This window comes from Aspergillus neoniger (genome assembly GCF_003184625.1).
Source record: "Aspergillus neoniger CBS 115656 unplaced genomic scaffold BO87scaffold_77, whole genome shotgun sequence".
In the NCBI taxonomy this organism is placed as follows: Eukaryota; Fungi; Ascomycota; class Eurotiomycetes; order Eurotiales; family Aspergillaceae; genus Aspergillus; species Aspergillus neoniger.
The window spans coordinates 28201-54343 of record NW_020291205.1 but is presented as its reverse complement, the minus strand read 5'-3'; the positions used below and the strand labels follow the sequence as shown (position 1 = coordinate 54343).

The following is a 26143-nucleotide window of genomic DNA, read 5'->3' as shown; positions in this document are numbered from 1 at the left end:
GGCTTGTTCTTTTTTTTTTTTTTTTTTTTTTTTTTTTAAAAAAAATTTTTTTTTTTTTTTTTTTTTTTTTTTTTTTTTTAAAAAAAAAAAAAAAAAGAAAGAAAGAAAGAAAGATTAGGACGAGTCATATACTCCACAATGTAGTTATAGCATGGGAGGATAGGATGAATCGGCGCCCCTAGTACACAATGGGAACGTATAATAGTACTAGTATGGATTACTACCACTACTAGTAGTTTCTTAACTACTAATTAGGAGTAACTGGGTAGCGAAATGCGTATTTCGTATTGTACGGCTATGTACGCTGTCCGGAGTACCAGGGGCAGGAACGGGCCTGGATCCACTCGGAGGAGCGGCTGGGTAGTAAGTACCAGTACCTTTCAGACTTTTGGACTGTCCAGTTCCTGCTAGGGGAGGAGCCGCGGGCGCGGAGCCGTTCAGATTGGTACACCCACCAAGAATCCGTGAGCGGGTCGAGGCTACTAGTAGTACTTTACTAAGGGCGCTCACTTACTGGCAAGTGGCGTGCTGCCGTTTTTCTCTCTTGCTTGTACTTACCCAAAAGTGCACTTTCCTGCGCTGTTGCAAGCAGTTCACATATTTGTCGCGCTTCCACGCCAAGGGCTAGGAAGGTGCCTTCGCTTGAATCATTCTTCCTTGTGAACACAACCAACTCACTCCAATTGTCTGTTCCGGTCATTCTGTTCCCGCTGTTGTCCCATCATGGGCCTGCTCGCGGTCGTTCTCGACAGCCTCTGCGAGCGCTGCTCGAACACGTCAATTCTAGTACTCCTGGGGATTGGACTGTCATCCCTGCTGGCTGTCTCCGTCATTCTCAATGTCCTAAGACAGTTGTTATTCAAGAACCCCAATGAGCCCCCTTTGGTGTTTCACTGGTTTCCATTCATAGGTAGCACAATTAGCTATGGCATGGATCCTTATAAATTCTTCTTCGACTGTCGCGCAAAGGTATGGACCAGTAATATGAAAGTATCGATCTTTTGTTTTTGTGCTGACTCATGTCTACCTACAGTACGGCGATATCTTCACCTTCATTCTCCTCGGCAAAAAGACAACAGTGTATCTGGGAACCAGGGGCAACGATTTCATTCTAAACGGAAAGCTACGTGATGTCTGTGCTGAAGAAGTCTACTCCCCACTTACAACCCCTGTCTTTGGGCGTAACGTGGTATATGATTGTCCCAATGCCAAACTTATGGAGCAGAAGAAGGTGAGCTTGAGCATGGAAAGAGTATTGACACGTATACTAATGATTGTAGTTTGTCAAATTCGGTCTCACATCAGATGCCCTGCGTTCATACGTTCGTTTGATCACCAACGAGGTAGATGACTTTGTCGAGCATTCTGCGGCTTTCCAGGGATCAAGTGGCGTTTTTGACGTCTGCAAAACCATCGCAGAGATTACCATCTACACTGCGTCACGTTCTCTTCAAGGAAAGGAAGTCCGGAGTCGGTTTGATTCTACTTTCGCCGAATTATACCATGATCTTGACATGGGGTTTGCTCCTATCAACTTCATGCTCCCTTGGGCACCCCTTCCTCACAACCGGAAACGTGATGCTGCACAGAAAAAGATGACCGAAACTTATATGGAGATTGTCAAAGAACGCCGTACGGGTGGAAACAAGAAGGATTCTGAGGATATGGTCTGGAACCTCATGTCCTGCGTATACAAAGATGGCACTCCTGTTCCAGACGAGGAAATCGCACACATGATGATTGCCTTGCTTATGGCTGGCCAGCATTCTTCTTCATCGACAGCTTCATGGATAGTCTTGCACCTTGCAAGAAATCCAGAAATCATGGAAGAGTTATATGCCGAACAGATCCGTGTGCTTGGGTCAGATCTTCCACCTCTTACTTATGAAAATTTGCAGAAGCTTGACTTGCACGCTAAGGTCATCAAAGAGACACTACGAATTCACGCGCCGATCCATTCAATCATCCGCGCAGTCAAAAACCCAATGCCTGTGGATGGCACGCCATATGTCATCCCAACCAGTCACAATGTCCTTTCATCGCCTGGTGTTACCGCAAGATCAGAGGAATATTTCCCTAACCCTCTCAAATGGGATCCTCACCGCTGGGATGAGACTATTGCAGCCAATGCGGAAGAAGAAGATCAAATTGATTATGGATATGGTCTTGTCAGCAAAGGCACTAATAGCCCCTACCTTCCATTCGGTGCAGGACGTCACAGATGCATTGGTGAGCAATTCGCCTACGTGCAACTTGGTGCAATTACCGCGGCTTTGGTCAGGTTATTCAAATTCCGCAACCTGCCAAACGTCAAGGATATCCCGGAAACAGACTACTCGGTAAGTCACGCTATCTTCAAAGCGATCATGTGTCGACCTTTCTGGCTACGATTGACAAGGCTGACCAATTCTAGTCTCTCTTCTCCAAGCCTGCTGGCAAGTCTATCATTCAATTTGAGAAGCGCGCTACCACCGTTAAATCATAACGACCTGCCTCTGTTACTGCATAGAAACCGCCTTTTGTGATTGTTCTCAAACCTCTTATGTAATATGATGGAAATGACTGGATAACAGTCTTTCATGGGATTGTTTTTATTTTGTTTCTCCCTTGGGGCTTTAATGGCCGGTTTTTTCTCATGTAATGGCTGCTTGTACAGTACTTCAATCCAATGTCTTGATCTAGGGTTGACTATGAGTGAGGATTGTATTTTGGGTACGCGATTTGCTCGCATTTGAAGAGGCCTTAATGTATCTATAGCCAATCTAATTGTCCCATACAGGCGTCATATGGGACAGCCATTCTACCACAAATATATTACTTTTCCTGAACGCAATGGAAAACAGTGTCAATAACCGGAATAACCGTTAATCTATGAAATATAATACATGTGACATGACTGCAATATAAGCGCACTTTAAGATACAACAGAGGTGGGAAAGACAAGTATGTGTGTGTTCTGTGTCGTAGTCCTTAGTTTCCCTTCTTCCTCTCTTCGCTTCGCTTCTTAGCCCGAACTTCAGCACGTCTCCTTTCACCACCGTCCACTTTGTGACCGAGCTTGTCCTCCCACATGCCCTCCTCGACTTTAATTAGGGCTGCACTACCATTTGTTCCTTTGATCGGTTGAAGATACGGGCCGCTGATAGCAGAACCGGCAGTGATTTTCATGCGCGCAAACTTCTTGAGGGGTTTCGTGGGATCATGGGTGTATTCAGAAGCATCCGGCGGAATGTTGACAATGACTCTTTTCATCCCTGGAGATAAAGTGGCCGAGGAATTCAAAGGGTGCGATGTTTCCTTGTTCAGTGTCGGAACTTCAACAACTCGAAGCTGCGCAACGCCATCGACCACGTTCTCCAGGTCTCCACCGGGCCCATAGATCCCCTGCCTGAACTTGTCCATCTTGCGAAGCAGGTAGCGTCGCTGGCGTGCTGGCTCAATGCCTAGATCCCGAAGTTCAGAGGAACTGGAAGTGAATAGCTTATCCCAGGAAGGTAGCTTGCTCGCATGCTTGTGCATCCCACGACCGATCAACTTAAGAAAGGTCTCGACATCAGGAACAAAGGGAGTGGGTGACGGCGGAGAAGGGGCGCCCGTGTTCTTATGGAAACTTCGTATGAACTGTTTGCTTATCGTCAAGGATCTCATCACTTGCAAGGACAAGCGGTGCGAGCTGCACGTCGCCATTTTGTCGTCGGGGTTTCTTCAGGACAACCGATGCGGTCTCGGAGATGTTGATTGAAAACTGTCGACAATTCTTTGAAAGACACGAGATCTGGGAGGGTACGGAATTGAAAAAACAAAATCGGGCCCCTTCCCCGTCGCTGATAATCGTCCGGATTTGGTAGCGTAGTTAAGAGTTAGATGCCTTCGCTGTCGGTCCCGACCATCCTGGAGAAAAGTTCGGCGGGATGCGCAGTTCCGGGGCAAGTCCCGGGATCAACAAAACTCCGAACTTTGATCCTAGCTTCATATATACTCAAGGCAACTTGTGCCATACCTTGCCAACCAGACCGACATTATTGGCTGTTAACTTTCACTGCCCATCAATCTTCACTCCCTGGCATGCTGCTACTGCTGCGTCGGTGATACTAATCATTCTCTCCCTATCCATTGGGTTTGAGGGCATATAAGCAGACGATGGCGGTTTCGCCTTTGGTCCCTCACGCTTCATCAGTTGCAGCTTTAAGCTCAAATGCAGGCAATAAGTTCGAGAATGACTCTGGCACCAACTCACCTAACAAGACGAAGCGCTCATCGTCGCCCCAGCGCATGAAGAACCCTGACCGTGAGATCACGGAGCAACTTAACGACGATGTGAGGCACAAGTACATAAAAGGTACTGAACCCCCATCACTTGCCTTAATTCCATTGTCAATCATATCCTATCATTTCCATAATTCTTTCCCTTACTATCTCAGTAGTGCCAGCGATACGATACTAATTATGGCCAAATCACAGATAAGAAGTTGGGTGAGGGAACTTATGCTGTAGTGTTTCTCGGACACCTCCGCACCGACCCATCGTCATTTGTTGCAATAAAGAAGATCAAGGTCAATGCTGAATACAAGGATGGGCTTTCTATGGACGCTATCCGAGAGGTAAAATATCTCCAAGAGCTTTCTCATCCAAATATAATCGCACTCCACGATGTGTTCTCGTCCAAGGATCAAAACCTAAATCTGGTCCTCGAATACCTGCCACGCGGTGATCTTGAGATGCTCATCAGGGATAGCAATATTCATTACGGTGCCGCCGATGTTAAAGCCTGGATGGGCATGCTTGCTAGGGGTGTTTGGTTCTGTCACGAAAATTACATCCTGCACCGAGATATCAAACCAAACAATCTTCTAGTCGCCGCTGACGGCGAGGTCAAGCTGGCAGATTTCGGTTTGGCCAGGTCCTTCGCCGACCCATACTTGAATATGACACACCAGGTGATCACACGCTGGTATCGACCCCCCGAGCTGCTTTTCGGTGCGCGACAGTATTCTGGAGCTGTCGACGTTTGGTCCATGGGAATGGTTTTTGCTGAACTCCTTCTACGGGTTCCATTTGTCGCAGGGAATTCAGACTTGGATCAAATCTCCAAGATTTGCGAAGCCTTCGGGACACCAACTGAGGAGAACTGGCCAGGCGTGACTAGATTGCCAAATTACATACCTGCCGATCCGAATCATATTGTGCCTTTACAAGGTCGAGATTTCTTTCTCCGGCAGTTTCCCACGGCTGGGCCTGTTGGGGCAGATTTGCTCATGTCGATGTGTACCCTGGACCCCAGAAAACGAGGCACCGCCTGCCAAATCCTACAACACGGCTGGTGGCTTGCTGAACCGAAGCCAACTAAGAAACAAGATCTTCCTAGAAAAGTTGGCGGAACCAAAAAGATGGGCGATGATTTAACGAGGCGAGGTGGGGAGCTTGACGATACTTCCTTTAAAAATGCCGCTCGACAATTGGATTTTGGCGCGGCAAGGGACTGATAAACGCATGTGCGTCTTCTCTTCCCAGTCGCACACGGTCATACTTGCATTTTCCTGGTACCTTAGTATACTGTGCCATACCATTGGTCAAAGATCAGAAGGTTCGGGGAAAATTTAACATAAGTTCATCGGGAATTCTGAGTTATACAGAGTTCAAGGATGAGCAACAATATATGTCAGGTATCCTCAGGCATATAGAAATACATCCGACGCAGAAGAAGGGCTGATCTCCCACAGTGTCGACCTGTGCCACACCATCAAGGAAGGGACATGGCAATCGGCCCATCATTGGTGAACTTCATCTCTTGAGATAAGACCCGCGCTCATCGACAGTGTGGATTGCGCCCAGATATGCGGGTGAGATTAGCGACAAAGTAACTGAGTGATTATCGCAAATCGATGCGGACTCAATCAAGAGTTGCAAGTTCAGCAGAAAGTTGTTGTCGAATTAACACCAGCCGCTCAATGGTTCGCGGATTCGTGTGATCGTCAATACCTTAACAGTTGTGGAGTCGGAACCATCATGACTCGAAAGGGTCAGCTGTATTATTCCACATCGTTCTCAGACAAGTAGAAATCTCCCAGATTTCTTGTGTGCATGTGTTCGTCCAACGGGCTCTGTGGCTAGAAGGGTTGACGCTTGTGTATGCTGTTTTCTTGGCATCTTATGTGCGGAAACGCAAGCAGGATCGCTCAGTAGCAGGGATCGACATTGATACCTTCATGGAGAAATTGATCGACAAAGCCCACCCCCTATCGTGGGCACATAAGTGTTCTGTACTGCACACTGCATCTGATGGAAATTATTATATCCTGCAGGACACATGTAAATATTATTCAGCCGCCTTTGGATCGGGCAAGGAAATTAGCCACCTCATTCTTTCGAGACAAGTATTTGAAGGGAATATAGGGCAGTATTAATAAATAATATGAAGTGAAATGCGTTTTGGTCAGTGGATGGCTGCTACAAATGATAAAGACCCCAAAGCCCCTTACGGAGGTTTAATTAAACATTAAAAGAGGGCCTCCGTCTGTTAGCGTCTGGTCCCTCCTACAGAATTCCCACTTGAGAGGGGTTTTAAAAATGAGACAGCAACTGATGCTCGATCTCCTTTACCAGCTAGGTACACAGCACAGACATTGTACTTCTATTCGCACTGTCACTGCTTAACTTCGAGATGACAGAGGAGTGCCTCATCCGATAATATTACCCTTTAGGAATTCAGGAACCGTGTTGCGGAATAATCACTGAAAACAATTCAATGGGAAGGTGATTGTTTCATTGCGCTAAGTATGTCCAAATTTGTGGTGTTGAAAGAAAGTACTTAGAACTGCCGCATATACATTTACGTAGAGATGGAGTTCCAAACTGCACATCTGGGCAACACATCTCCTTTAGTTTGTTTTTGGTGTGACACTGGTACTGGATGGGTATTGATGTCGAATACAACAGTATGGTTTACCAGGGAAATTTTCGAATTAATCTTAAGATACTTGAGCCCTAGCACTAGATAAAACATCGTCCGGTAATTGAGTTTCTCCTAAAAACCCCCATCCGAGTGCCTGCCTACCTTGGGTATAGATCTCTAACTTACTGTAAGTTTCCAGGTAGTACCGTATAGGAGGTATCCTATGCAAAGTTCCCGCATATTTTTGTTGGATCCCTGATTAGCTTAGTTTTTTGGCCGGTCTCTCAGGCTCCAGAAAGGTCCACCGTCCGAGAGGGTTAAACTGCACCACATAGGGGTGTATGCTGGGGTTACATGCTATACGGTACCGGTGGAAGCAACAGTCAACTCATTGGTGCCGGTAATGATTTCAACTACTACCAGCATCATCACACTGTACGACGGTATAGTATAAGTAGTAAACGAATTAAAAAAAAAAAAATTAGTTATCTTGCTCTAACCAGGAAGTGGGTGAGTTGCTACTACGCCCCTCATAACCTGACTCCCGGCCTTTTACCCGTCCCGTGCGGCACTAAAGATTGAAAGGACCAACCCTTGGAGCCTCCTTCAACCCAACGCCTCGCGTTCGAGGCGGATTGCGGCGTACGGGGTATCCTGCCTATCTGGAGCGATTGATTACTTGTCTAGCCATTCTTTGGGTCATGTCTGATTTGCACACAGGCCCTCTTCTCAAGTATTAACGTTCCCGATCAGCGCCCCCTCTTCAAACACCATCCATCACTTGGCAGTGCCGGTCTCCAGTTCGCTGTTGTCGTAATAAGAAACAAGCCTGTTCAAACCTGCCAGGGCTGAAACGGGATAATTGACGTCGGCCCATAACCTACACACGTGCCCAACGCTGCAAGAGACCCAGCCAGCAAGGGCTTTCGGACACATCTGTGTCGTGCGCAAAGGTTGGCGCTTGTTTACGTTACAGTCCCCTTATCTCAGCCCGCAACATCCTACTAGTCTTGGGACGATTTGCGGAAACGTCCGACTTGAGAATCGGCCTTCGACAGACGGAACTGCCTCATACCAAATCAAGGTGAGTCTGGATAGCTCGGACCTTGACAGCCGAGTATACCTGTTATCGTTCTACTGCCCCCCTGTCTCTTCACATATTAAACAAGCTCCTTTCCACAGAGGCACAAACGCGTAACAAAGTGTTGCACTCCAATCTGAAAGCCAGTCATCTGGTGATGTTGTTGCATGTTTTGATAGCCTCTTATTGCCAAGTCTAACAGGTTCATATCTTCTAATATAGGCGCGAATTCGGACTTTAACTGGACACATACGGATGGCCGCCGCAAGAAACACCGATTGATAAGTCCATGTGCCAACACCGCATGGTATAATAAGCCTCATATAACAGACAGTCACTTGAGAATGTCGACCTTACCGCCATCGTCGCGGACGGCCTCTAACTCTTCGGCTGGGCCCTGTCCTCAGTTTCCAGCTCCTAGGTCACGGAAAAGCCTTCCTGTTGCATCTGACACGTCAAGGGCGCCGTCCCCATCCCAAACGTCCCTAAAGACGCGCACCCCTTCTAGCCCTAGAGCAAGTCTAGGACGACACCTCCTGTCTAACTCGATGACCAATACTAGCACATCGCGGACCGTTGCCGGTAGCCGGGTTCCGAGTAGCCCCGATAAATCGCTGCGACGAACCATCAGCATTGCAGCTTTTCCTCAGCCACCTAGGTCAGGAAGCCGCCCTTCTACTGCGTCTTCAATATCGGGAATACAGGGCGTCCATCCATCTGGGAGTGTAAAGGCCAGGAAAAGCTCGAGACTAAGTACTGGAACCACCAGTAGTTACCGGAGTTCTAAAACCGCATCGTTGCTGAGTGGCGCTGGGGATGCGAAATCCATTTCGACTACTGAAGCCCGAGATGGGGAAGGCTCCCCTTCACAAAGCAGGAGCTCATCTGCGCAAGGATCTTACTCAACTAGTGCAACTACGTTTGAAGATGCCGATGAAGGCGTACCAAAGTCAAACTCGAGGCCGAAAGAGACAAAGGGAAATGTCATCGTGAGCGTCCGAGTACGCCCTGATGTGAATGGTGCCGAAACCGCAAAGACCCCTGAATGGTCAATAGATGGGAGGCACGGCCTCATCTCTTATAACGGAAAGGAGGGCGGCGATTATTCGTTTGGTAAGGATATCCTTCGTATTCTCTTTGAACACAGCAAGGTAAACGTGGCTTACGCTTCTCTATTTCCTCGTTAGATAACGTGTTCTCCCCTCATGAACATAACGCGAAGATTTACGACTCTGCAGCGAAACGTCTAGTGAGGCGGGTAATGGAAGGATATCATGGTACAGTCTTCGCTTACGGCATGACTGGTACTGGCAAGACGTTTTCCATGCAAGGAACTGCAACCTCCCCGGGAGTGATACCGTTGGCAATAACAGACATATTCTCCTTCATTAGGGAAACACCACATCGAGAGTTCTTGTTGCGTGTCAGCTATCTGGAGATATACAATGAGAAAATTCACGATCTGCTGTCAGCCTCGGTATCTGGCGGAACCGCTGCCCCTCAACAGGAGGAAATCAAGCTCCGCGAAGACAGCAAACGTGGTGTATATGCCACGCCACTGAAAGAAGAGATTGTTCAAAGCCCGACACAGCTTCTCCGTGTGATCGCGAGGGGCGACCATGCTAGGCGGACCGGTAGCACGCAGTTTAACGCTCGCAGCTCTCGAAGTCACGCGGTTGTTCAAATTGTTGTCGAGAGCAGGGAACGAGTGCCTGCCGGAGCTTCTCAAGATAGACGGTCAGGCTTGGTCCCAGGTGGAGTCCGAGTGTCAACGTTGAGTCTAATCGATCTTGCTGGTTCAGAGCGCGCCGCTGAGGACAAGGAACGGCGTACGGAAGGTGCCCATATTAACAAAAGCTTGCTTACTTTGGGAACTATTATCTCTAAACTATCGGAGGCAAGAGATAAGACCGGCAACCCAACTGATAAAGAGGGGAAACACCTTCCATATCGGGACAGCAAACTCACGAGATTACTGCAGCCTGCTTTGTCAGGGAACTCACTGGTCAGTATTCTTTGCACGGTTCAGCTAGGAGGGACAGCCAAGTCTCATTCCGGCGAAACGCTCAACACCTTGAAGTTCGCAGCTCGGGCCAAGAACAGCATTGTCAGCCATGCTAAACGCGCGGAGGAAGCATTTGGTAGTGGTGGAGGTGATGCTGGAAGCAGAGTTCTCCTGGAGCGGTACCGTATGGAGATTCAGACGCTCCGTAACCAGTTAGAGAGTCAGACCAAGGCCCAAGCTGAGAAGGAGCTGAAGCTGGAAGAGCAGCAGCTCGAAAAAGAAGCACAGGCACGCCACGAAGAGCAAATGCTTGAAATGCAACTGGCTCGGACGGCATTAAAGGAAAGGATCGAGCATTTGAATCGTTTGATTCTATGTTCAAAGTCTACTGGTGTAAATACCTATGGAAGCATATCCGCTCTTGGTCGCCTTTCAAGGATGTCGGCTACCGAAACTGGATCTCGATCCTTGCGTTCGTCACTCAGCCAGTCTACATTAGGAGCATATGGGCACTCGTCGCTCCGACCAGTCTCCTTTCTTTCTATTAACAGCAGTGATTACCCCGGTAATCAACCGTTCTCAAATGGTCATCTTGGGAATGAAGATGAGGATGATTTTATTGGCGAATTTGCGGATGGAAAAGCAAGCGCCCAAAGACAAATCGCAGCCCTTCAGGCCGACCTTAACGACAAGAATCGCTATATCTCTACGCTAGAGCGGCGGCTTCTGCAAGCACGACGGTCCAGTCATTCCCGCATGTCCATAGGTGTGAAGGCTGGAGGCACTACTTCTGACGCCCCTGATGTACTAGCTCTTTTACGGGAGAAAGACATGGAGATCAATGAGCTTCGTCTACAACTAGACGATAAGGACCGGATGCTTGCTGCCCTTCGTTCTGCTGCTCGACACCGAGATCTTGCCCATTCAGCAGCCGACTCCTTCGTGTCAGACACAAAAGAAAGACCCGGGCGTCTGGAACATCAACCCGATGGCGATGACTCGGCTGCTTATGACTCGGCCGTTGGTCTCTGTTCACCACTCAAAGAGGAAGAAACGGAAGAAAAGAGGCGTGGCATGGACGACGTGTCACGCATTTTGGACGAGATGTTACAGGACCGCCTTGAGAGTGGGCACCTCATCAAGGGCTCTCGTGGGAGTGTTCGCGTTGCCGCAGAAAGTCGGCGGGCATCTGAATCCATGACCGGTTTGCCAGGGTTGAGCACGGGCACTACGGATTTGGCAAGCTCTGGCTGAGGCCAGCAATCTTGAATTACGTCCTCTGTTCTCAATTTGGCCCGTCTTTTCGCGGGACACTCTTTCCTCTTCACGTTTATTATAATTCTGCTCAGGGCAGGCAGTATGCCTGTGGTTTGACTGCCTTTCCGCCACGCGCCATTCAGCACACAATCTTTGGCTCTTGGTTCTCACCTCTTCCGCCTTGCCTTACCTCGCACCCTCTTTGTTGTCATTCCACGTTTCTTTCTATAATACCCTTTTTTGTGTGGACTGATCTAGATACCCGGTTTCCCTTGCTCTTTTCTGGCTTCGTCTTGTGCTTCCTTTTCATCCATTTCTCTGTCTTAATATTCCTGTTACGCTTGCCTGGTGGTAGGCATGTTGATTGGTAATGACATAATGAAAATACGTTGAGAGGGTAGAAGGACATAATCATTCCTTTCCAAACCTTTATTCCCATTGGTCTGTAGTGGAGAATTCTAATCCGGTCCCTAGGAGGTTCCGCCTGGACATATATTCCTTGAGAAGTGTTGGTCGGGACCGTGTGATAGCAACCAATAGTAGTCATTGTATCGTGGAATGGGAATGGTGACTTGGGATCTTTGTTTCATGAATCTGGTTCTAGGTGGATTAGGTCTAACTGTTGGAATGTACCTGGGCCTTTAGTTGAACAGGTGCTGATACAGCTAGTTGACTTTTGTGGTCAAGCATACCTTTCCTGCCAACGGACTTCTCTGCGGCAGGAGTAATAGTAGGGTGTATCCAGCATGCAATCATGCGGTATTTAGATAAATACTATAGCAAAACACTGCTGCTCGGCATGTAAGTAAAATGAACAGCCTAGTACTGATATTTTAAGATTTGGTGCATTCCAACTGAGTAAAACCCTGCAGGATAGGACCTAGACAGGTCTAGACGGGTACACGTTTGGAGCCCTCTGGTTTCTAACAATATATATATAGCACTGGCCCCAGAGCTAACTCAAAATCTGACTACTCTATGTAAATATACGTCAAATGATCAATAGTAATCGCATTTTTATACCTCCCATAATGATAATAATAATAATAATAATAATAATAATAGATATAGTCAGACCTTGAGCCTAATTCCGTTCTCACCTGAAACCTTATGTGCCTAATAACCTAAATATCTAGACACAAGTATATATAAGCATATGTATAAAGATAGAGATACAGAACAAACCCCCTCCTTTGTCTCCGATAAATTTCACTGTTAGCGTTCGTCAAGCAACGATTTCGATCTCCGATGTCCTATCCTTTGCATATTTATCTTTCCACTCTTCCCATATTCTTTCTAATTCCTGCACGTACAAGGAATGGAGATGGTTTATATAATCATCGTCGATCTTCCCCCTATCACGCTGCTGCACAACATGGATTGGACGACCGACAACAATGTTGAGTGGCCGACGATATGGCATCAAACCGACGTCATAGTTGAACACGCCACGGGCATGGAATAACGGGATAGTGAAACCCAATGTGTGTTTGACCAGCATCTGCAATTTGTGTATAAGAGGATGGTTTTCAGAGCGCACTTGTTCATAGAGATCATTTTCACCAAAGGCCAGTACAGGCACAAGATCGGCGCCAGTGTGAATTGCCAGTTTGATAAAACCTTTACGCCTCTTGAGTACAAGGCGCAGTGTATGCGGAAGAGCATCAAGAGACTCGCGAGCACCACCTATGACGATAGTTATAGCACGTCCCATTCCTTCCCCATCAATGCCGCCCTTTGATAGCAGGTTCTCGCATGACTCGCGCGAGACACTGGCAATCCCCATGCCTAGCGCATATTCCCTGTAGAAGGGAATTCGGAAATTTGAATCAAGCGTAAGCAAGGTGTTGGTGATACCAGGGAAGAGTCTTGCAAAACCAAGAGCCTCGGTAGCAAACGCTGCAAAAGCGCCATGAGAGATGATTCCATGCGGATGATAACCAAAAATATACTTCCGGGTTGGGAGGAGAGGTTTTGACCGATGCAAGCGGGCCGGGAAATACGATGCATATATTGACCACACGCCGAGTGAACGTAAGAAGTCACACCTACCGCTCAAATCACCCGACGTGGCTGCCGTTGAAAAAAGGGATATATAGATAAGGTAAGGCAGTATGATAGGCCAGAACAAGGGGATTGCACACACGAAGAAAAATGCTGTTAACAGGATCGCTATGGTCAGAGTATGGCATAACACCACCAGAGTCTGTAAGCGCCGTTCGAGTCCAACATTGAGTGGGGCCCAACGGATACTAGAAGAGCGCTTGTTAGAGACCGAGACTCGAGGGGGAAATTTCGCATGGGATATCTACCTTGGCCCCCTTGACTCCTTCATGGTTTCTTGGGCTGCTTGGGGAGCAGTACCATCAGGCATTACGGACGACCTTGCCTTGTATGGCAAACTGGCTCGTTTCCAGAGCCCTTTGAGAGACCCTTCAGTAGCTGTAGGTTGTAGCGCTGCATTTTCCTGGCCAGATGGAACAAGGCCTGGTGGTGTATCGGAGGGCGACATCCGTTGACCGGATGCGTAGAAAATAGACCAGAGCGAGTCCGAGACACCGCTTCTGAAATATTTATCTCGAGTTGGATGATGAACACGTCAAAGGATCCGAACTTGTTTTGACTGGGCTTCAATTGTGGGCTTATCACCTGAGTACCAGGTAATGATTGATAGCCAAATAATTCGATAGCTCCCAAGACAGCGAATATATCCCAAAAGCCTTGAAGCTAGCGGCTAGAAGATGCAGATGCTTCGTCGAAGTGGTGAGACCGTGAGAGACTACGTAACGACTAGGTTGCTGCCAGGACGGGGTTGGTTTCTAGGTTGTGGGTCCGTGGGCAGGCACCTCACGTCATTTTCCCTTACTGTGTATACTAAGTAGCGACTAGTAGGACCAATAAGTACCAAGGTAACTGTTCAAATTGAATTGGCTATCTACTGTGTACTTCACAGTCACCTTAGCTTTGGTATATTTGTATCTTTGTAGCTGTTCTAACAGCCTGACAGCATCCCATAGAGAGAGGTTCAATTCTATCTATATATGTTTTATATGATTGATTATCAATGAAAAATGAGTACGTCCGGATAAGGGACGGATCGATAATCCTCCGTACATAGTATGCTATGCGCGTGCCATATTCCCGCTCCCTCCCTCCCTCCCTCCCACCCACTCTCCCTCTCCCGAAAAACCACAAAGAAGAAAAGGCCTGTACCTAGAATATTTAGGTTCTGGTGCAACATATTTTGCTTGATGCGAACCCTACGCCTTCATAATCTATAACGGCACAGCACTTGGCCTGATTCACCAAAGACTCCGATCTACCTATATGTATTACATGCAAGTATGAGTCGTGTCAAGGGCCGTTATGAACGATTGTAGGAAATGCTGAACCAAACCAGTAAGGAGTATATCTATGTCTATAAGTCTAGGGTATGTCATGAAAGAGATATATACGGCGCTATGATTTGACCATGAATATCTGTAAAACATTAGCTTCTGCGATCTGAAAATACAACACCAAAGTGTTCGGTTCTCACCTCGTTGAGAGACTTCTCGTCCATGAGAGCCGCTTTCTTCTGCGCAATATGTCGGCCTCTAAAAACATGTCTCCCCATCGGACGGCGCTCCCTCGACGGACCCTTAGAAGCTATTGAAGAGCTTTCTTCATCATCCTTTGTGGCTTTACTCTTTTCTTCTGCTGACTTCTTGTTCGTATCTCCGGAGTCGGTGGACTCAGGCCCGTCAGTGTGTTTCCTTTTTCTGTCCTTCTTCTCCTTATGGCTCTTGGATTTCGATTTTTTCTTCTTGGTGCTTTGGTGATCGCTTTGGTCTCCAACATTGCCTGAGCCCTCAACGCCATCAGAGCTCACTTGATCTTTGTCCGGCGCAGGTAACGTAGCAGAAAGTCCGTCCTCTTGCTTGTCTTTTTTGGTTCCTTGCGGCTCCTTAGTAACAATGGGGGTCATTTTTTCCTGAGCTAGCAAACCGCCACTTATGAATGTGACTGCTTGCCATTTCGTGGCAGCATATCGAGCCAGTTTTACGTTGTCGCGCTTCTGCTGCTCGACCTGCAAATCCGCGTCTGACTTGCCGTTTAGCCGGCCAAGAAGTCCCTTGAATGCATCAAGTCCAGTGGGCTCATTTAAAGGATCACGTTTAGGACGCGCCCCTAGGCCCAGCGTATCATCCTTCAGGACAACCTTGATATGAGATGCACTCGCTTGAGTAAACATTTCAGCATGTGCGGCATTGCGCGCCCCCAAGAAGCTCCCGGGTGTCCATCCTTGGGAGCTCAAGATCTTGTGTCCGAAACCGCTTGTTGACCGTGCCCAATTGGTATTATTGGGGTCATGGGAGATTTTAATTTTCCTAGGTCACTGCCTGGTCAGAACACCGCAAAGGTAGATAGTGGAGGACATAGAAATAATCCGTGAAAACATACTTGCGAGGTGCTGCAAGTCCCATTTGCTGCGATAGAGTATGGCAGCGATTTCAAGAATTCAACAAAGGAGTGAAAGTGCACTTCGGTTTCCACTGCCCTATTTCACCTTTTGGTAGGTAAATTGGATTCCTAGGATTCTCTGGCCCCTTTTCACGGACTTTTATTCTCCTTTCTGTCGCCAAAGATTATGCAAAATTGTGCGGATTCGTAAGATTGAGAGCAAGGATGGTAATTTAGGGGAGTAAAACAGAGAAGTCATGACATTGATAATGATCGAGAATGAAACCTGAAAAATTTCCTCCGACGGCCTACCGTGACCGCTTACTTTATTCGGTGACTGTAGACGGTCTCGACCCGGGGCAAATGGATACTGCGGGGTTCCTCCAAATTCACATCCGCAATCTCTCGAACAGATTCCGAAGTCACAAGTGTCACTAGGTGTCACTAGGTATCTCTGTCTTCTCAGTTGTTTAGAAGAAAGTCCGTCAAAGTTGCTGTCCGTATTATTTCGCTGAGACTCATGATATGTAGAACAGTATATGGTCTCCTGTAGCCACTGAATTCCGTTCTAGTCAGCTTTCATGGCAGACACCTGTTGGCTATTGCATCCGCTTCAGTATAGATTCTGCATTACCCACAAAGTAGGCAAAATTTGGTCCTAGAATACCGATGTAGTCTCAATGCAAAATTCGCATTATCGCTGTACCTCTCACAGCACTTCTTGCTAGCCCTCGCTCATGCAAACTAAAGACCGCGCCGCAACGTTGGTAGCAAGAGTGCCAAGCTTTGAGAGTGCCAACCGAAGCGTGTGCTGCAATCTGGACTTAAGTTGAGCGCTCCATCATGAGGACCGAGGAGGATCCAGTCATAAGTTAACAATGTCCGGGCTACGCATTTATACTCAAAATTATCCATATCGTACTATTGCATTAGCCACATCTGAATACGTACTTATCTTTCGCCATAGCTTGGCAGGAGCGGATGTCAACACTGCGTCTCATCTCAAGACTACGCCGCGCTGCTTGGTTGAATTTGCTCCCCTATCATCTGTGGATCTGAAAGGCTATAGGGTCATTGGTGATGGACATGGGACTCTCGGATTGGTTACACTAGATAATGAGGTTTTTCTCTGCGTGGTCACGGGCTCCTCCAAGGCCGCATCCATCAGGCCTGGAGAGACTGTCCTGAGAATACACAGTGTGGATTTCTGTAAGCCCCCCCCGCCCCCCAGTGGTCTCTGTTGGTCATCACTGTCGCGCAGAAATTGACCTTAAAGAGAAGTCTGCCTAAATCATTCGAAATACGATGACAGAGTTGACTACGAATTGGAGTCCTCCATCGCTGGTCAGGACCCCGACCATGACTTTAACTTTGAGAGCAAAGAGACGAATCCAGACTTTCCCTTCCTAGCTCTAAAGAAGCTTTTAAGTGACGGCAGCTTCTACTATAGCTGTGAGTTCAATCTAACTGATCGATTGCAGGACCGGTGAGTTAACCCCTTTCTGTCAAATGGCACCGTCACTAATGAACTCTAGCTCAGACGAAACGGGAATTTTTGACATAGAGTCTCTTGATCGAGACATGCTGTGGAATTCGTACATGATACACCCACTTCTCCTTTTTAGAAATCAGCTGTCTTCGGTTGAAAAGCAGCATCTCGACTCCTCTCAAATTCTGACGTGCGTCATACGGGGATACTGTGGGACATTGACTGTTCCTGCCTCTACTCAACTCTTGCCTGGTACCCGCAAAACGCACCTTCCGTCTTCATTAACAATAATATCGCGCCAGTCGTCTCGGCGTGCTGGTACGAGATTTAATTCCCGAGGCATCGATGACGATGGTCATGTCGCCAATTTCGTGGAAACAGAGACCATACTCTGGATTCCACCTGACATTGTTTTTTCCTATGTTCAGGTTCGTGGCTCAGTGCCTATATTCTGGGAGCAGGCCACAGGATTCCTTCCTGGTCAGCAAAAGATCGAGATAACCAGATCTGTTGAGGCAACAAAGCATGCCTTCGATAAACATTTCAGATCTCTTGAACTAGATTATGGAGCAATTCATGTGGTTAACCTTCTCAGTGAATTGAAGTCCGGTGAATATAGTCTCACGGCAAGGTTCCGGAACCACTTACAGAATAGCCCACTCAATAAGCATTCATCGGATCACACTCTGCTGCAGGTAACAGAGTTTGATTTCCATGCGGAAGCGCGAGGGCCATTGGGATATGGAGCTAGCTCTCAGATAAGGCAAGAAATCTTCGACTCTTTACAAGGATTCGCATATTTTCAATCCGGCGAAATTGGACCGGTAGCTCTATATGACAAGCACCATGCGTCAAGAAATGCACCTGTAATCCTGCAACAAGAGGGGGTTTTCAGAACAAATTGCCTGGATTGTCTCGACAGGACTAACCTAGTACAAACAATCATCAGTTCAATGGCGCTTGAAATATTCTTCAGTCAACAAGGAGGAACGATAAGCCCCGATTTGCAACTGCGCCACTCGACTCTCTGGGCAGATAATGGAGATGCGCTATCAAAAATGTACGCTGGAACCGGTGCTCTGAAAAGCTCATTCACAAGACACGGGAAAATGTCCATTGCTGGGGCACTCGCCGATGCGCGCAAAACAGCTACCCGGATCTATGTCAACAACTTCGCGGACAAGGCCCGTCAAAACACAATTGATCTTCTATTGGGACGGTTGACAGACCAAGTTCCAGTACATCTTTACGACCCGATCAATGATCTCGTGTTAGAGGAACTAAGTCAACGCTCTGAGGAATTTTCTTATTCTAAATCTGTCACGGTTTGGACGGGAACATTTAATGTCAATGGGCGCCATGAAGGACCCGATGGTGAATTGAGGGCATGGTTATTCCCAAAGTACGATTCTCAGGCCGAGGACCCCCTGATTTACGCCGTCGGTTTTCAAGAAATCGTCACGTTAAGTCCACAGCAGATAATGTCCACAGACCCTACCACCCGTAAGGCGTGGGAGATTGCAGTACACACCTGCCTCAACAAACGTGCAGAAGCCATGGGAACTCCCAAGTATGTCCTCTTGCGAAGTGGCCAACTTGTGGGCTCTGCTTTGATGATATATGCGAGAGAAGATGCTTTAAGCGATATTAAAAATGTTGAGGGAAACGTTAAAAAGGTATGAATCCTCAGTACTCTCTGAGACATTTCAGCTGACCCGCATAGACGGGTCTTTCGGGAATGGCTGGTAATAAAGGAGGCTGTGCCATCCGCTTTGAATATTCTAACACTCGACTTTGCTTCGTTACCGCCCATCTTGCTGCTGGCTTTGCGAACTACGACGAGAGGAATAGAGACTATGAGACTATTCTTCGCGGTCTGAGGTTTTTGAGGAACAGATCAATCGAGGACCATGATGCTGTCATATGGCTAGGGGACTTCAATTATCGCATTGGTCTGAGTAATCAGAAAGCGAGGGAGCTTGTGCAGCAAAAAGATTTTCAGACGCTATACGATAATGATCAGGTTTGTGCTTCTCTTGCAAGGCCTGTGGACCTTCATTAACAAAGCGCAGTTGAACTTACAGATGGTGGCGGGTAGGGCTTTCCAATTCTACACGGAAGGGCCTATTAGCTTCCCGCCGACTTACAAATATAATATCGGTAGAAACGACTATGATAACTCGTAAGGGCCCTGTTGACGATATATTCGAAGGTAGCTAACCGCTTATAGGGAAAAGGCGCGTATTCCCGCATGGTGTGACCGGATTCTTTGGAGAGGAACCAATCTCCGACAAATAAATTATGGCTCTGCAGATCTCCGAATTTCGGATCATCGCCCAGTCTGGGCTGTGTTTACATGCATAATCAATGTTGTCGATGAGGCCCGAAAGAGCAAGATCCAGCAATCCCTATACAAAGAACGACAAAACAATCTCAGGCTCGGTGACATGACGACTCAGGTACAAAAAGTGGATGGTGAGTTGATAGCTTTTGACCACATTGCTTCGGAACTTCCACCTGCTAGCTCTGAGCAATATAAATGGTGGTTAAACCAAGGTATGTTAGGTTACAGAACCAATATCACGTACTCATCAATCCTTGACCGTTCTTCGAACAAATATACTGATCTATATGCTTAAGGCATCCCTGTGAAGTCGCAGTTAGCCCCCCCGGCCAAGGATTATGTGTTAAATATCCATCGGGACTCGAATCCCTTCTTATGTGACGGGCCTGCTAATTGGTGTCCTACCCCTCTACTTGCCGAAAGCAACAGCAACACCAATGCGGAAAATCCTCGGTTGCCACCACGGGCCGTTTCCAAGTCTTTCCTGCGGAACAGGGACTCTTCAACGGCAAAGTGGCTCACAGATGACCAATATGTTTTCGAGCAAAAGCGGACAGACCTGGATTCTCCCAGTGTAAGCATTGAATCTCCGGAAAGAGGACCAAATACGAATACGAAAGACCTTCTTGGGGAGGCCATTAGCGATGACCTAAATTGGAGGCCGCTTACACCCGAGTGACACGTCTTGTGACTTCATTTGTAGGGCTGTGATAGTTAGATACCAGATTACTCGGCGCCCTTCATTGACTTCATTTGTAGGGCTGTGATAGTTAGATACCAGATTACTCGGCGCCCTTCATTGACTTGGTTTGTATTGCATCTAGGCGCCTGTAAGGTGGCTTGAAGGAAAATTGAAAGGTCTGGTAAATAGATAGACATGTTATATAACACTCGGTCACAAGCAATACTCTATGGGTATATGTACATGTTCGTATTCGATATAAGAAACATCTGATGGTGGAGTTCTAAAACAATGACATGGATAGCAGGTTACTGCCGAAGTAGACAAGGAAAGAGAAAGATTGGGGGATGGAAGGAGACATGAAGAAAATGAAGTAAAGAGGTATCATCAGCCAACCCCAGGGGCATGAGAAACCAATCCCGAATAATCGAGAGGAAAAGCCATGCCCCGACTAAAGCAGACAAGAGTGAAGAAAGCTCGAGATTCACAACACATGTCACACAAAGTACTACTGTATGAGACAATGATCCGGTTAGTATTCCTGAACTTCGTGATGAGCTATGGTGTAATGAATGACACGTACCTCGTGTTAATATCTCCCGAATCTGGATGGAGCTGCTTCTTCAAAAATAGTCCAGTCCGATCGTATACACATATAGACAGACGGATTTGTGATATGTGAGTACAGACTGTAAACCCGAGAAACTTCACATGACACGGCAAGAGATTCCGTGATAGACTGCTTTAGGCTTTTTTCCCGTTTTTAAAGCCTTGTTTAGGCGCAAACGATTACCACCAACCATCCACAATGCAAGTGGGCCAGGGTCAGAGGCCTTGGTGCGTGATTTTTTGGAACCTATGCATTAATTAGTGGGACGTATGAGATCAGAAGAAGCATGTGTATGACGACAATCAAAGATTGATTCATTATAACAGAAAATATAAGAGGGGGTTGGTTGGGTTTTCGTACCTGCCGGCTCCGGCTTCTTTTTGGGCTCTTCAAGTACAATGACAGCTTCCTCAGAGGGCGCTTCTGGAACCTCGGGAGGGGGCGGCTCTTGAGGAACAGGTTCAGGTGGCGGGGCAGGTTCGGGGGTCTTTGGCTTCTCGGGTATAGGCCACATGTGCATCGTTATAGTCCAGTCGGGCTCAATGACCGTCTCCCAGACCTGGGGAAGAATTATATCACCATTGGGTCCTATCAAGTCATAGTGACCCTCGGCAACGTGAGGTCCGATTATCTCGATATGAAGAAAAGCTTGACGTATAAGTTCTTCCATTCCCTTAATTGATACTGTAGTCAGATATACAATCTTTCAAGACATATAATGCATGGGGCGGAATGTGCATTACCTGCCAAGTGCAGCATAAGTCGAAAGGAAAACTGAATTTTCTTCCTATAGCATCCTTGAACTTTATAGGCTTTTTCTTCTCTGGAGGAGGTGGGCTTGCGGCTGCGGCTGCTGCTGCTGTCGCTGCGGCGACTGCCTCTGCCGCTGCTGCGTTCGCAGCCTCTGTTGCTGCTGCCGCCGCTTCTGCCGCCGCTGCCGCCGCCGCTTCTTCCGCCTCTTGCTTTGCTTTTGCGGCTTCTTCAGCAGCTTTTTGCTCGGCCTCTGCTCTAGCTCGCGCTGCAGCCTCCTCTGTGATCTTCTTTTCATATGCAGCTCGTTCCTCTCTGGCGGCTTGTTCTGCGGCCTCTTGCTCGATTGCGGCTTGGCGAGCAGCTTCCCGGGCTTCACGGGCCTCACGTTCGGTCCTTTCTTCCATTATCAACTTCTCCAACCTTGCGATAGCCTCATCCTTCACTGTATCAACAGGGGCGGGGGCGGGCGACTCGGGCGACTCGACTTGACTTGGAGAAGGCACGCGTGGATAGGGGTTGAAGTATGGAGGGATCATCCCAGGAACCATTGAATATGGTTCCCGATAAGGGTAGTAACCCCCTGAGCCATAAGGGACCAGTTCGTGAGGGCTCAAAGGTGACCCACCATATGGAGGGGGACCATGAGTCGACATATGAGACATTGCGCGCTGAGGTGGGTTGTTACCCTCTCCTCGACCATGGGATGCTGTCGGAAGTTGGTGTGCATGATGACCGGGGTGATGCTCGTGAACGAAGAATGGGGGTATAGGAGGGCCATGAGGTTGCTGTAACTGAGCGCCATACCCGTAAACAGGGTGAGGGTACGCCGTCTGCTGGGGGGCTTGACCATTATGGCCTAGTCTGACAAGTTGGTCTGATGGAGAGGGGAAACCAGGTGGGTGCATGAACTGCCCGTGGGGCATACCAGGCCCGGTAGGATAAACGTATGACTGCCCAGGTGACGAACTGCGGGCGTAGCCCGGAACTTGAGGCACGGTTGACCAGTATCGTCTTTCTTGTGCTGTGTGACCATAAGGCCCTCCGTACTCATCCGCCGAGTCTGCGCTTTCAGGCGAATCTGGCGAAGGATGTCGGCGAGAACGACGGGTGTACGCGTCCCGTTCCTGAACTATATGTCGTCTTGCTGAGTGTCGGCGGCTTGTGGTCGAGGTCGGGCCACGTATCGTACTGTGAGGGCGAGGATGACGTGACGTCCGGGGCCGTGATGCTGAATCGGACGGCTTTAATTCGTCGGGATACGTGAGATGCGCCCATTCTTCATAAGATTCATTGTAGCCGTGGCTTTCAGAGTCGGAGATTGGAGATACCTGTACTCCAGAGGAGTCCTCCTCATCAGTTATGGAGGAACGGTCTGAACCGTGTGCGCTAGGACCAATGGTAATATTGAGCCTGCAGGTAAGTTAGTTGGCGTGACTATCAGGTTTCATTTGGGGATATGAGACCCACGTCATGATGGATGCCAAGAAGTCCTTGATTCCGTTTCATCACCCTCACTTCTGGAATTCAAGTTTTGTACAGGGTAACGCAATGAGTTCAAATCAGCGAAACGAGTGGGATACTTCAAGGTATCCGAAATGCGCCGGTGTTGATTGAACGGCGGCAATCAGGCTCGAGATGAGTTGAATGTTATATGTATTTCACGAATTGGGTAATTGCAGACTAGCCTGAGTTGTATGAGACGTCGTAACCCTTAATGGCCGAGGGGTATAAAGGTTGTATTCATTGTTTATGTCTGATAGCGGCGAGTACCATCCAAATGAGATTTCCCGGGTGTGCAATTGGATGTGGAATTTAAGGTTGAAATTTAGTGGGATCGGGTGCCCATCAGCTGCGGAGCACAGCAGGACTTCGAGTCTGAGGCCAGGCAACAAAGCAAATAGGAATGAAAGAGGAAGGGAGCGTCTCGCATATAGCGTAACGAGTCCGGAATGAACAGCAGGAAAGCACGAAGCGGGGATGGGACGAAACACCTTGTCACGGGGAAAATATAACGAACGAAGAATGCAGAGTTGACGGCCCGATTAGATCAACTGTTTGGGCCTACTGGGATTTCGGTAGTGGATCTTCGGGCAAGCCAGACATAAATCGAGGGCAAGTTTTTATTTTAAGATGGCGTCACGGCTATTATTAAGGTATTATTAGGCACTGAGCTGGCAGCCCTCTCTCCCTTCAGGTGTTAGCCAGTCCGCTGCCCAAATGCCCAATCATTTCCATGTCGAATTGAGGTATTGTACTCCGTACTCGGTCTCCACTAATGATACTGGTACGTAGGACTAACAGAGTGAGTGCTACCCACCAGAGTGCCAGGCTACTTGCAACAGATCCCCACTTTGTGTCTTTGTGTGTGTGTATGTGTCTGTCAGTAACTTCAGTGCACTTTTTGTATCTTTCAAGGTCAGGTGTGTGTATGTAGCTATTACTTATATACACCTCCAAGAAGTAAATAGTCACTCTTCAGGTACAGTGATAGATAAGCAGGGGAAATCAGAATTGCATGCGTCGTTAAGTACGTCAGTGTCGAATGGGAGGTTTGCAAAGACGCCTAGTCAACTCGAATGCCTGGTAACAACTGATTACCGTACCTGCGAGGTGTGACGGCGCGATTCGATCGGCCCTACTACACAGTACTACTAGTCACTACGAAGTATAGACCCTTAATTACGAAGGGCAACATTCACACAAAGTACAAGATCAACCCGTTTTACGCGCCCGATGGCATAAGACGAGCTCCACTGGTTTGAATCCAAAGCAAGTTCATCGCTGTCATGCCACAGATTCTAGAAGGATCCGCTCTCTAGACACAGACTGAATTAGCAAGAATAACTGCGAAGAATGAATAACAACCGGGCAGTGGTGTTAAGAGAGATAGGAAGACATATAGGCCATCTTAGACCTGATGTCAAGCTATTCGCGATGTTTGTAAGAGATATATATGGGAAGAAAAACGTTTACCTATCTATTTGCTCGAGAGCAATGCTTAACTATTGTGGGCTCGACAGCTAACGGACTATTATTATAATTGCAGAGCGCCACGAGACACCCAATTTACGTGACAGAAAGGCTATAGGGGAGATTTGTCAAGCCGGTGAAGGAGCTCCTTCGCCGCAATGAGCTCGCCTTGGTTATCCTTCCAAGCCTGATGGTCTGAAGAACGGGATCTCACAATCTCATCGAGTCTGCTTCTTGCGAAAAGGGTCAGCTCGTCGAGGAGTTTGTCAGTAAGAAGGCTTGCTTGAGCCGGTGAAGAGTCACGAGAGTGATCCATTAGACGTCTGTTCCTTCCCAGTAGGGACGTCGCCTGCTTCAGCATCAGTCTTGTATTCAACACCGATCAAGGTAAAATATTAGGGGCCCTACTGAGACCAATCCGTAAAATCCCCGCAAATAATCGGTGCAGAGTTCTATGCTGCGAGAGAAATGATGTATCGACACCTCCAAAAGCTGGGAACAATCCGTTGTTTCAGAAGCACAGGCACCCGAATACAAGATTTCGCCGAGGAACGCATGAATCTAAAGGTGGATTGAATCAGCTTTCGGCTCACTGCCCTTCCCACGGTCCTATATTCATACATTCCAAGAATTTGGCACAATTAATAAGGCCTCCTCAAGACAGAAAGCTGCCTGTGAGCTCATCCCCTGAGAGTGGTAGAGATCTGCAAGTTCGCACCAAGCCTCCGCATCTGTTGGGACTGCGTCTAGGAGGTTGATAAGACTAGAAATGGCATCCACAGGCCTGGACAGCGAGCGTAGGAGCGCGATCCGACGCTTTAGTACGGGCTTCCTTGTAGATTAGCATCGAGTCTGTTGAGTGGCAGGAAGGACGGACCAAGTTTACGGGGTTTTCGGAAAGCGCGAGGTCATATGTTTGCAAGCATTCTTCAAGTCTGGTAGGATTCTCAGCGACCGCTTCTTCATACATGCCCCTCAATCCAATTATTCTCTCATCAGTCATGCCAAATCGAGCTGCTAGTTGCTCAGTACAAAGTAGCGCAGATTTGTCGTCCCCCGACTGTAGGCATGAAAATAATAGTTGCTCTACTACACCATAGTTCTCAATCCCTCGTACCGATGAGGGTGCGACCGTTTCCACACTGGAAGACTGACGCTTAAGTATGAGAGGTGCCTTCTGTGCCAGATGAAAAGTGGTTATCAAATTCGAACCATTCGCGAGATGGGGCTCAGGAGTCGTCTGCATGATATGGAGCCGGTGATGAAGTAGCTAGGACTGTATTTGAGGTACCACGACGTTCCACAGTGACAGTTTCTGATCTTGTTTTTTTGAGAGGAGGATATTTGGATCAGGATAGAATGCGAATATCCGAGCCAATATCTGTTGATGTGCTAGCCAGAAATGGGAATGATTTGATTCGACAATGCTGCCAGGTGGTAGTAGTATTCATGTTGTCCAACATTATCAGTCAACCAAGGTATCGCTTTCTTTATGCTGGTAGCTCCCGTGACTAGTACTTAGTAGTTAGGCTGCTTAGTACATGGATGGCCCAACAAGCCAATAGGATCTAAGTAACATTGTTAGTCAGCTGCCAGTCTGCCGTAGTTAGTTATCTA

At 47.8% G+C, this 26143-nt stretch overlaps 9 protein-coding genes across 9 annotated transcripts; 4 read left to right on the top strand and 5 right to left on the bottom strand.

Annotated features, from left to right (window-relative positions):
* The first annotated feature begins 466 nt into the window (after nucleotides 1-466).
* BO87DRAFT_224799 (cytochrome P450) lies at nucleotides 467-2748 on the top strand. Its single transcript, XM_025618712.1, has 3 exons — nucleotides 467-969; nucleotides 1034-1231; nucleotides 1281-2748. Exons 1-3 carry the CDS (start codon nucleotides 724-726, stop codon nucleotides 2523-2525), a joined length of 1689 nt encoding a protein of 562 aa, XP_025473811.1. The 5' UTR covers nucleotides 467-723; the 3' UTR covers nucleotides 2526-2748.
* An 84-nt stretch (nucleotides 2749-2832) lies between these two features.
* Nucleotides 2833-3902, bottom strand: BO87DRAFT_381414 (mitochondrial 37S ribosomal protein mS41). Its single transcript, XM_025624522.1, has one exon. It carries the CDS (start codon nucleotides 3685-3687, stop codon nucleotides 2971-2973), a length of 717 nt encoding a protein of 238 aa, XP_025473810.1. The 5' UTR covers nucleotides 3688-3902; the 3' UTR covers nucleotides 2833-2970.
* Nucleotides 3903-4140: 238 nt separating this feature from the next.
* On the top strand, nucleotides 4141-5483 carry kin28 (TFIIH complex serine/threonine-protein kinase subunit KIN28; the record flags this gene model as incomplete). Its single annotated transcript, XM_025619977.1, has 2 exons — nucleotides 4141-4339; nucleotides 4462-5483. 2 exons carry the CDS (start codon nucleotides 4141-4143, stop codon nucleotides 5481-5483), a joined length of 1221 nt encoding a protein of 406 aa, XP_025473809.1.
* A 2834-nt stretch (nucleotides 5484-8317) lies between these two features.
* On the top strand, nucleotides 8318-11232 carry BO87DRAFT_431614 (putative kinesin family protein (KipA); the record flags this gene model as incomplete). Its single annotated transcript, XM_025627600.1, has 2 exons — nucleotides 8318-9086; nucleotides 9161-11232. 2 exons carry the CDS (start codon nucleotides 8318-8320, stop codon nucleotides 11230-11232), a joined length of 2841 nt encoding a protein of 946 aa, XP_025473808.1.
* A 1036-nt stretch (nucleotides 11233-12268) lies between these two features.
* Nucleotides 12269-14009, bottom strand: BO87DRAFT_371229 (diacylglycerol acyltransferase type 2A). Its single transcript, XM_025622067.1, has 2 exons — nucleotides 13548-14009; nucleotides 12269-13487 (listed from the first exon to the last, which is right to left on the bottom strand). Exons 1-2 carry the CDS (start codon nucleotides 13745-13747, stop codon nucleotides 12461-12463), a joined length of 1227 nt encoding a protein of 408 aa, XP_025473807.1. The 5' UTR covers nucleotides 13748-14009; the 3' UTR covers nucleotides 12269-12460.
* A 407-nt stretch (nucleotides 14010-14416) lies between these two features.
* pxr1 (telomerase inhibitor/ribosome biogenesis protein PXR1) lies at nucleotides 14417-15938 on the bottom strand. The gene is made up of 3 exons (XM_025629273.1): nucleotides 15679-15938; nucleotides 14774-15605; nucleotides 14417-14715 (listed from the first exon to the last, which is right to left on the bottom strand). The coding sequence occupies exons 1-3, from the start codon at nucleotides 15699-15701 to the stop codon at nucleotides 14695-14697; spliced, it is 876 nt and encodes a 291-aa protein (XP_025473806.1). The 5' UTR covers nucleotides 15702-15938; the 3' UTR covers nucleotides 14417-14694.
* Nucleotides 15939-16528: 590 nt separating this feature from the next.
* BO87DRAFT_463888 (SacI domain and endonuclease/exonuclease/phosphatase family protein) lies at nucleotides 16529-20406 on the top strand. The gene is made up of 7 exons (XM_025629272.1): nucleotides 16529-16887; nucleotides 16960-17164; nucleotides 17214-18843; nucleotides 18891-19190; nucleotides 19240-19349; nucleotides 19398-19723; nucleotides 19808-20406. The coding sequence occupies exons 1-7, from the start codon at nucleotides 16557-16559 to the stop codon at nucleotides 20188-20190; spliced, it is 3285 nt and encodes a 1094-aa protein (XP_025473805.1). The 5' UTR covers nucleotides 16529-16556; the 3' UTR covers nucleotides 20191-20406.
* A 494-nt stretch (nucleotides 20407-20900) lies between these two features.
* On the bottom strand, nucleotides 20901-23028 carry BO87DRAFT_431610 (uncharacterized protein; the record flags this gene model as incomplete). Its single annotated transcript, XM_025627599.1, has 4 exons — nucleotides 20901-21049; nucleotides 21164-21476; nucleotides 21547-22966; nucleotides 23024-23028. The coding sequence occupies 4 exons, from the start codon at nucleotides 23026-23028 to the stop codon at nucleotides 20901-20903; spliced, it is 1887 nt and encodes a 628-aa protein (XP_025473804.1).
* Nucleotides 23029-24638: 1610 nt separating this feature from the next.
* On the bottom strand, nucleotides 24639-25772 carry BO87DRAFT_322496 (uncharacterized protein; the record flags this gene model as incomplete). Its single annotated transcript, XM_025619978.1, has 4 exons — nucleotides 24639-24875; nucleotides 24935-25087; nucleotides 25148-25354; nucleotides 25404-25772. The coding sequence occupies 4 exons, from the start codon at nucleotides 25770-25772 to the stop codon at nucleotides 24639-24641; spliced, it is 966 nt and encodes a 321-aa protein (XP_025473803.1).
* Between the last annotated feature and the right edge of the window lie 371 nt (nucleotides 25773-26143).

Bases quoted from the DNA above. Each gene is read 5' to 3' on its own strand.
- BO87DRAFT_224799 (XM_025618712.1), top strand. From the start codon at position 724: ATGGGCCTGCTCGCGGTCGTTCTCGACAGCCTCTGCGAGCGCTGCTCG. The intron at 970-1,033 runs GTATGGACCAGT...GTCTACCTACAG, and splicing joins TCTTCGACTGTCGCGCAAAG to TACGGCGATATCTTCACCTT. The intron at 1,232-1,280 runs GTGAGCTTGAGC...TAATGATTGTAG, and splicing joins AACTTATGGAGCAGAAGAAG to TTTGTCAAATTCGGTCTCAC.
- BO87DRAFT_381414 (XM_025624522.1), bottom strand. From the start codon at position 3,687: ATGGCGACGTGCAGCTCGCACCGCTTGTCCTTGCAAGTGATGAGATCC.
- BO87DRAFT_371229 (XM_025622067.1), bottom strand. From the start codon at position 13,747: ATGTCGCCCTCCGATACACCACCAGGCCTTGTTCCATCTGGCCAGGAA. The intron at 13,488-13,547 runs GTAGATATCCCA...GCGCTCTTCTAG, and splicing joins AAGGAGTCAAGGGGGCCAAG to TATCCGTTGGGCCCCACTCA.
- pxr1 (XM_025629273.1), bottom strand. From the start codon at position 15,701: ATGGGACTTGCAGCACCTCGCAA. The intron at 15,606-15,678 runs GTATGTTTTCAC...GCAGTGACCTAG, and splicing joins GGACTTGCAGCACCTCGCAA to GAAAATTAAAATCTCCCATG. The intron at 14,716-14,773 runs GTGAGAACCGAA...AATGTTTTACAG, and splicing joins ACGAGAAGTCTCTCAACGAG to ATATTCATGGTCAAATCATA.
- BO87DRAFT_463888 (XM_025629272.1), top strand. From the start codon at position 16,557: ATGTCCGGGCTACGCATTTATACTCAAAATTATCCATATCGTACTATT. The intron at 16,888-16,959 runs GTAAGCCCCCCC...CTTAAAGAGAAG, and splicing joins AATACACAGTGTGGATTTCT to TCTGCCTAAATCATTCGAAA. The intron at 17,165-17,213 runs GTGAGTTAACCC...AATGAACTCTAG, and splicing joins ACTGATCGATTGCAGGACCG to CTCAGACGAAACGGGAATTT.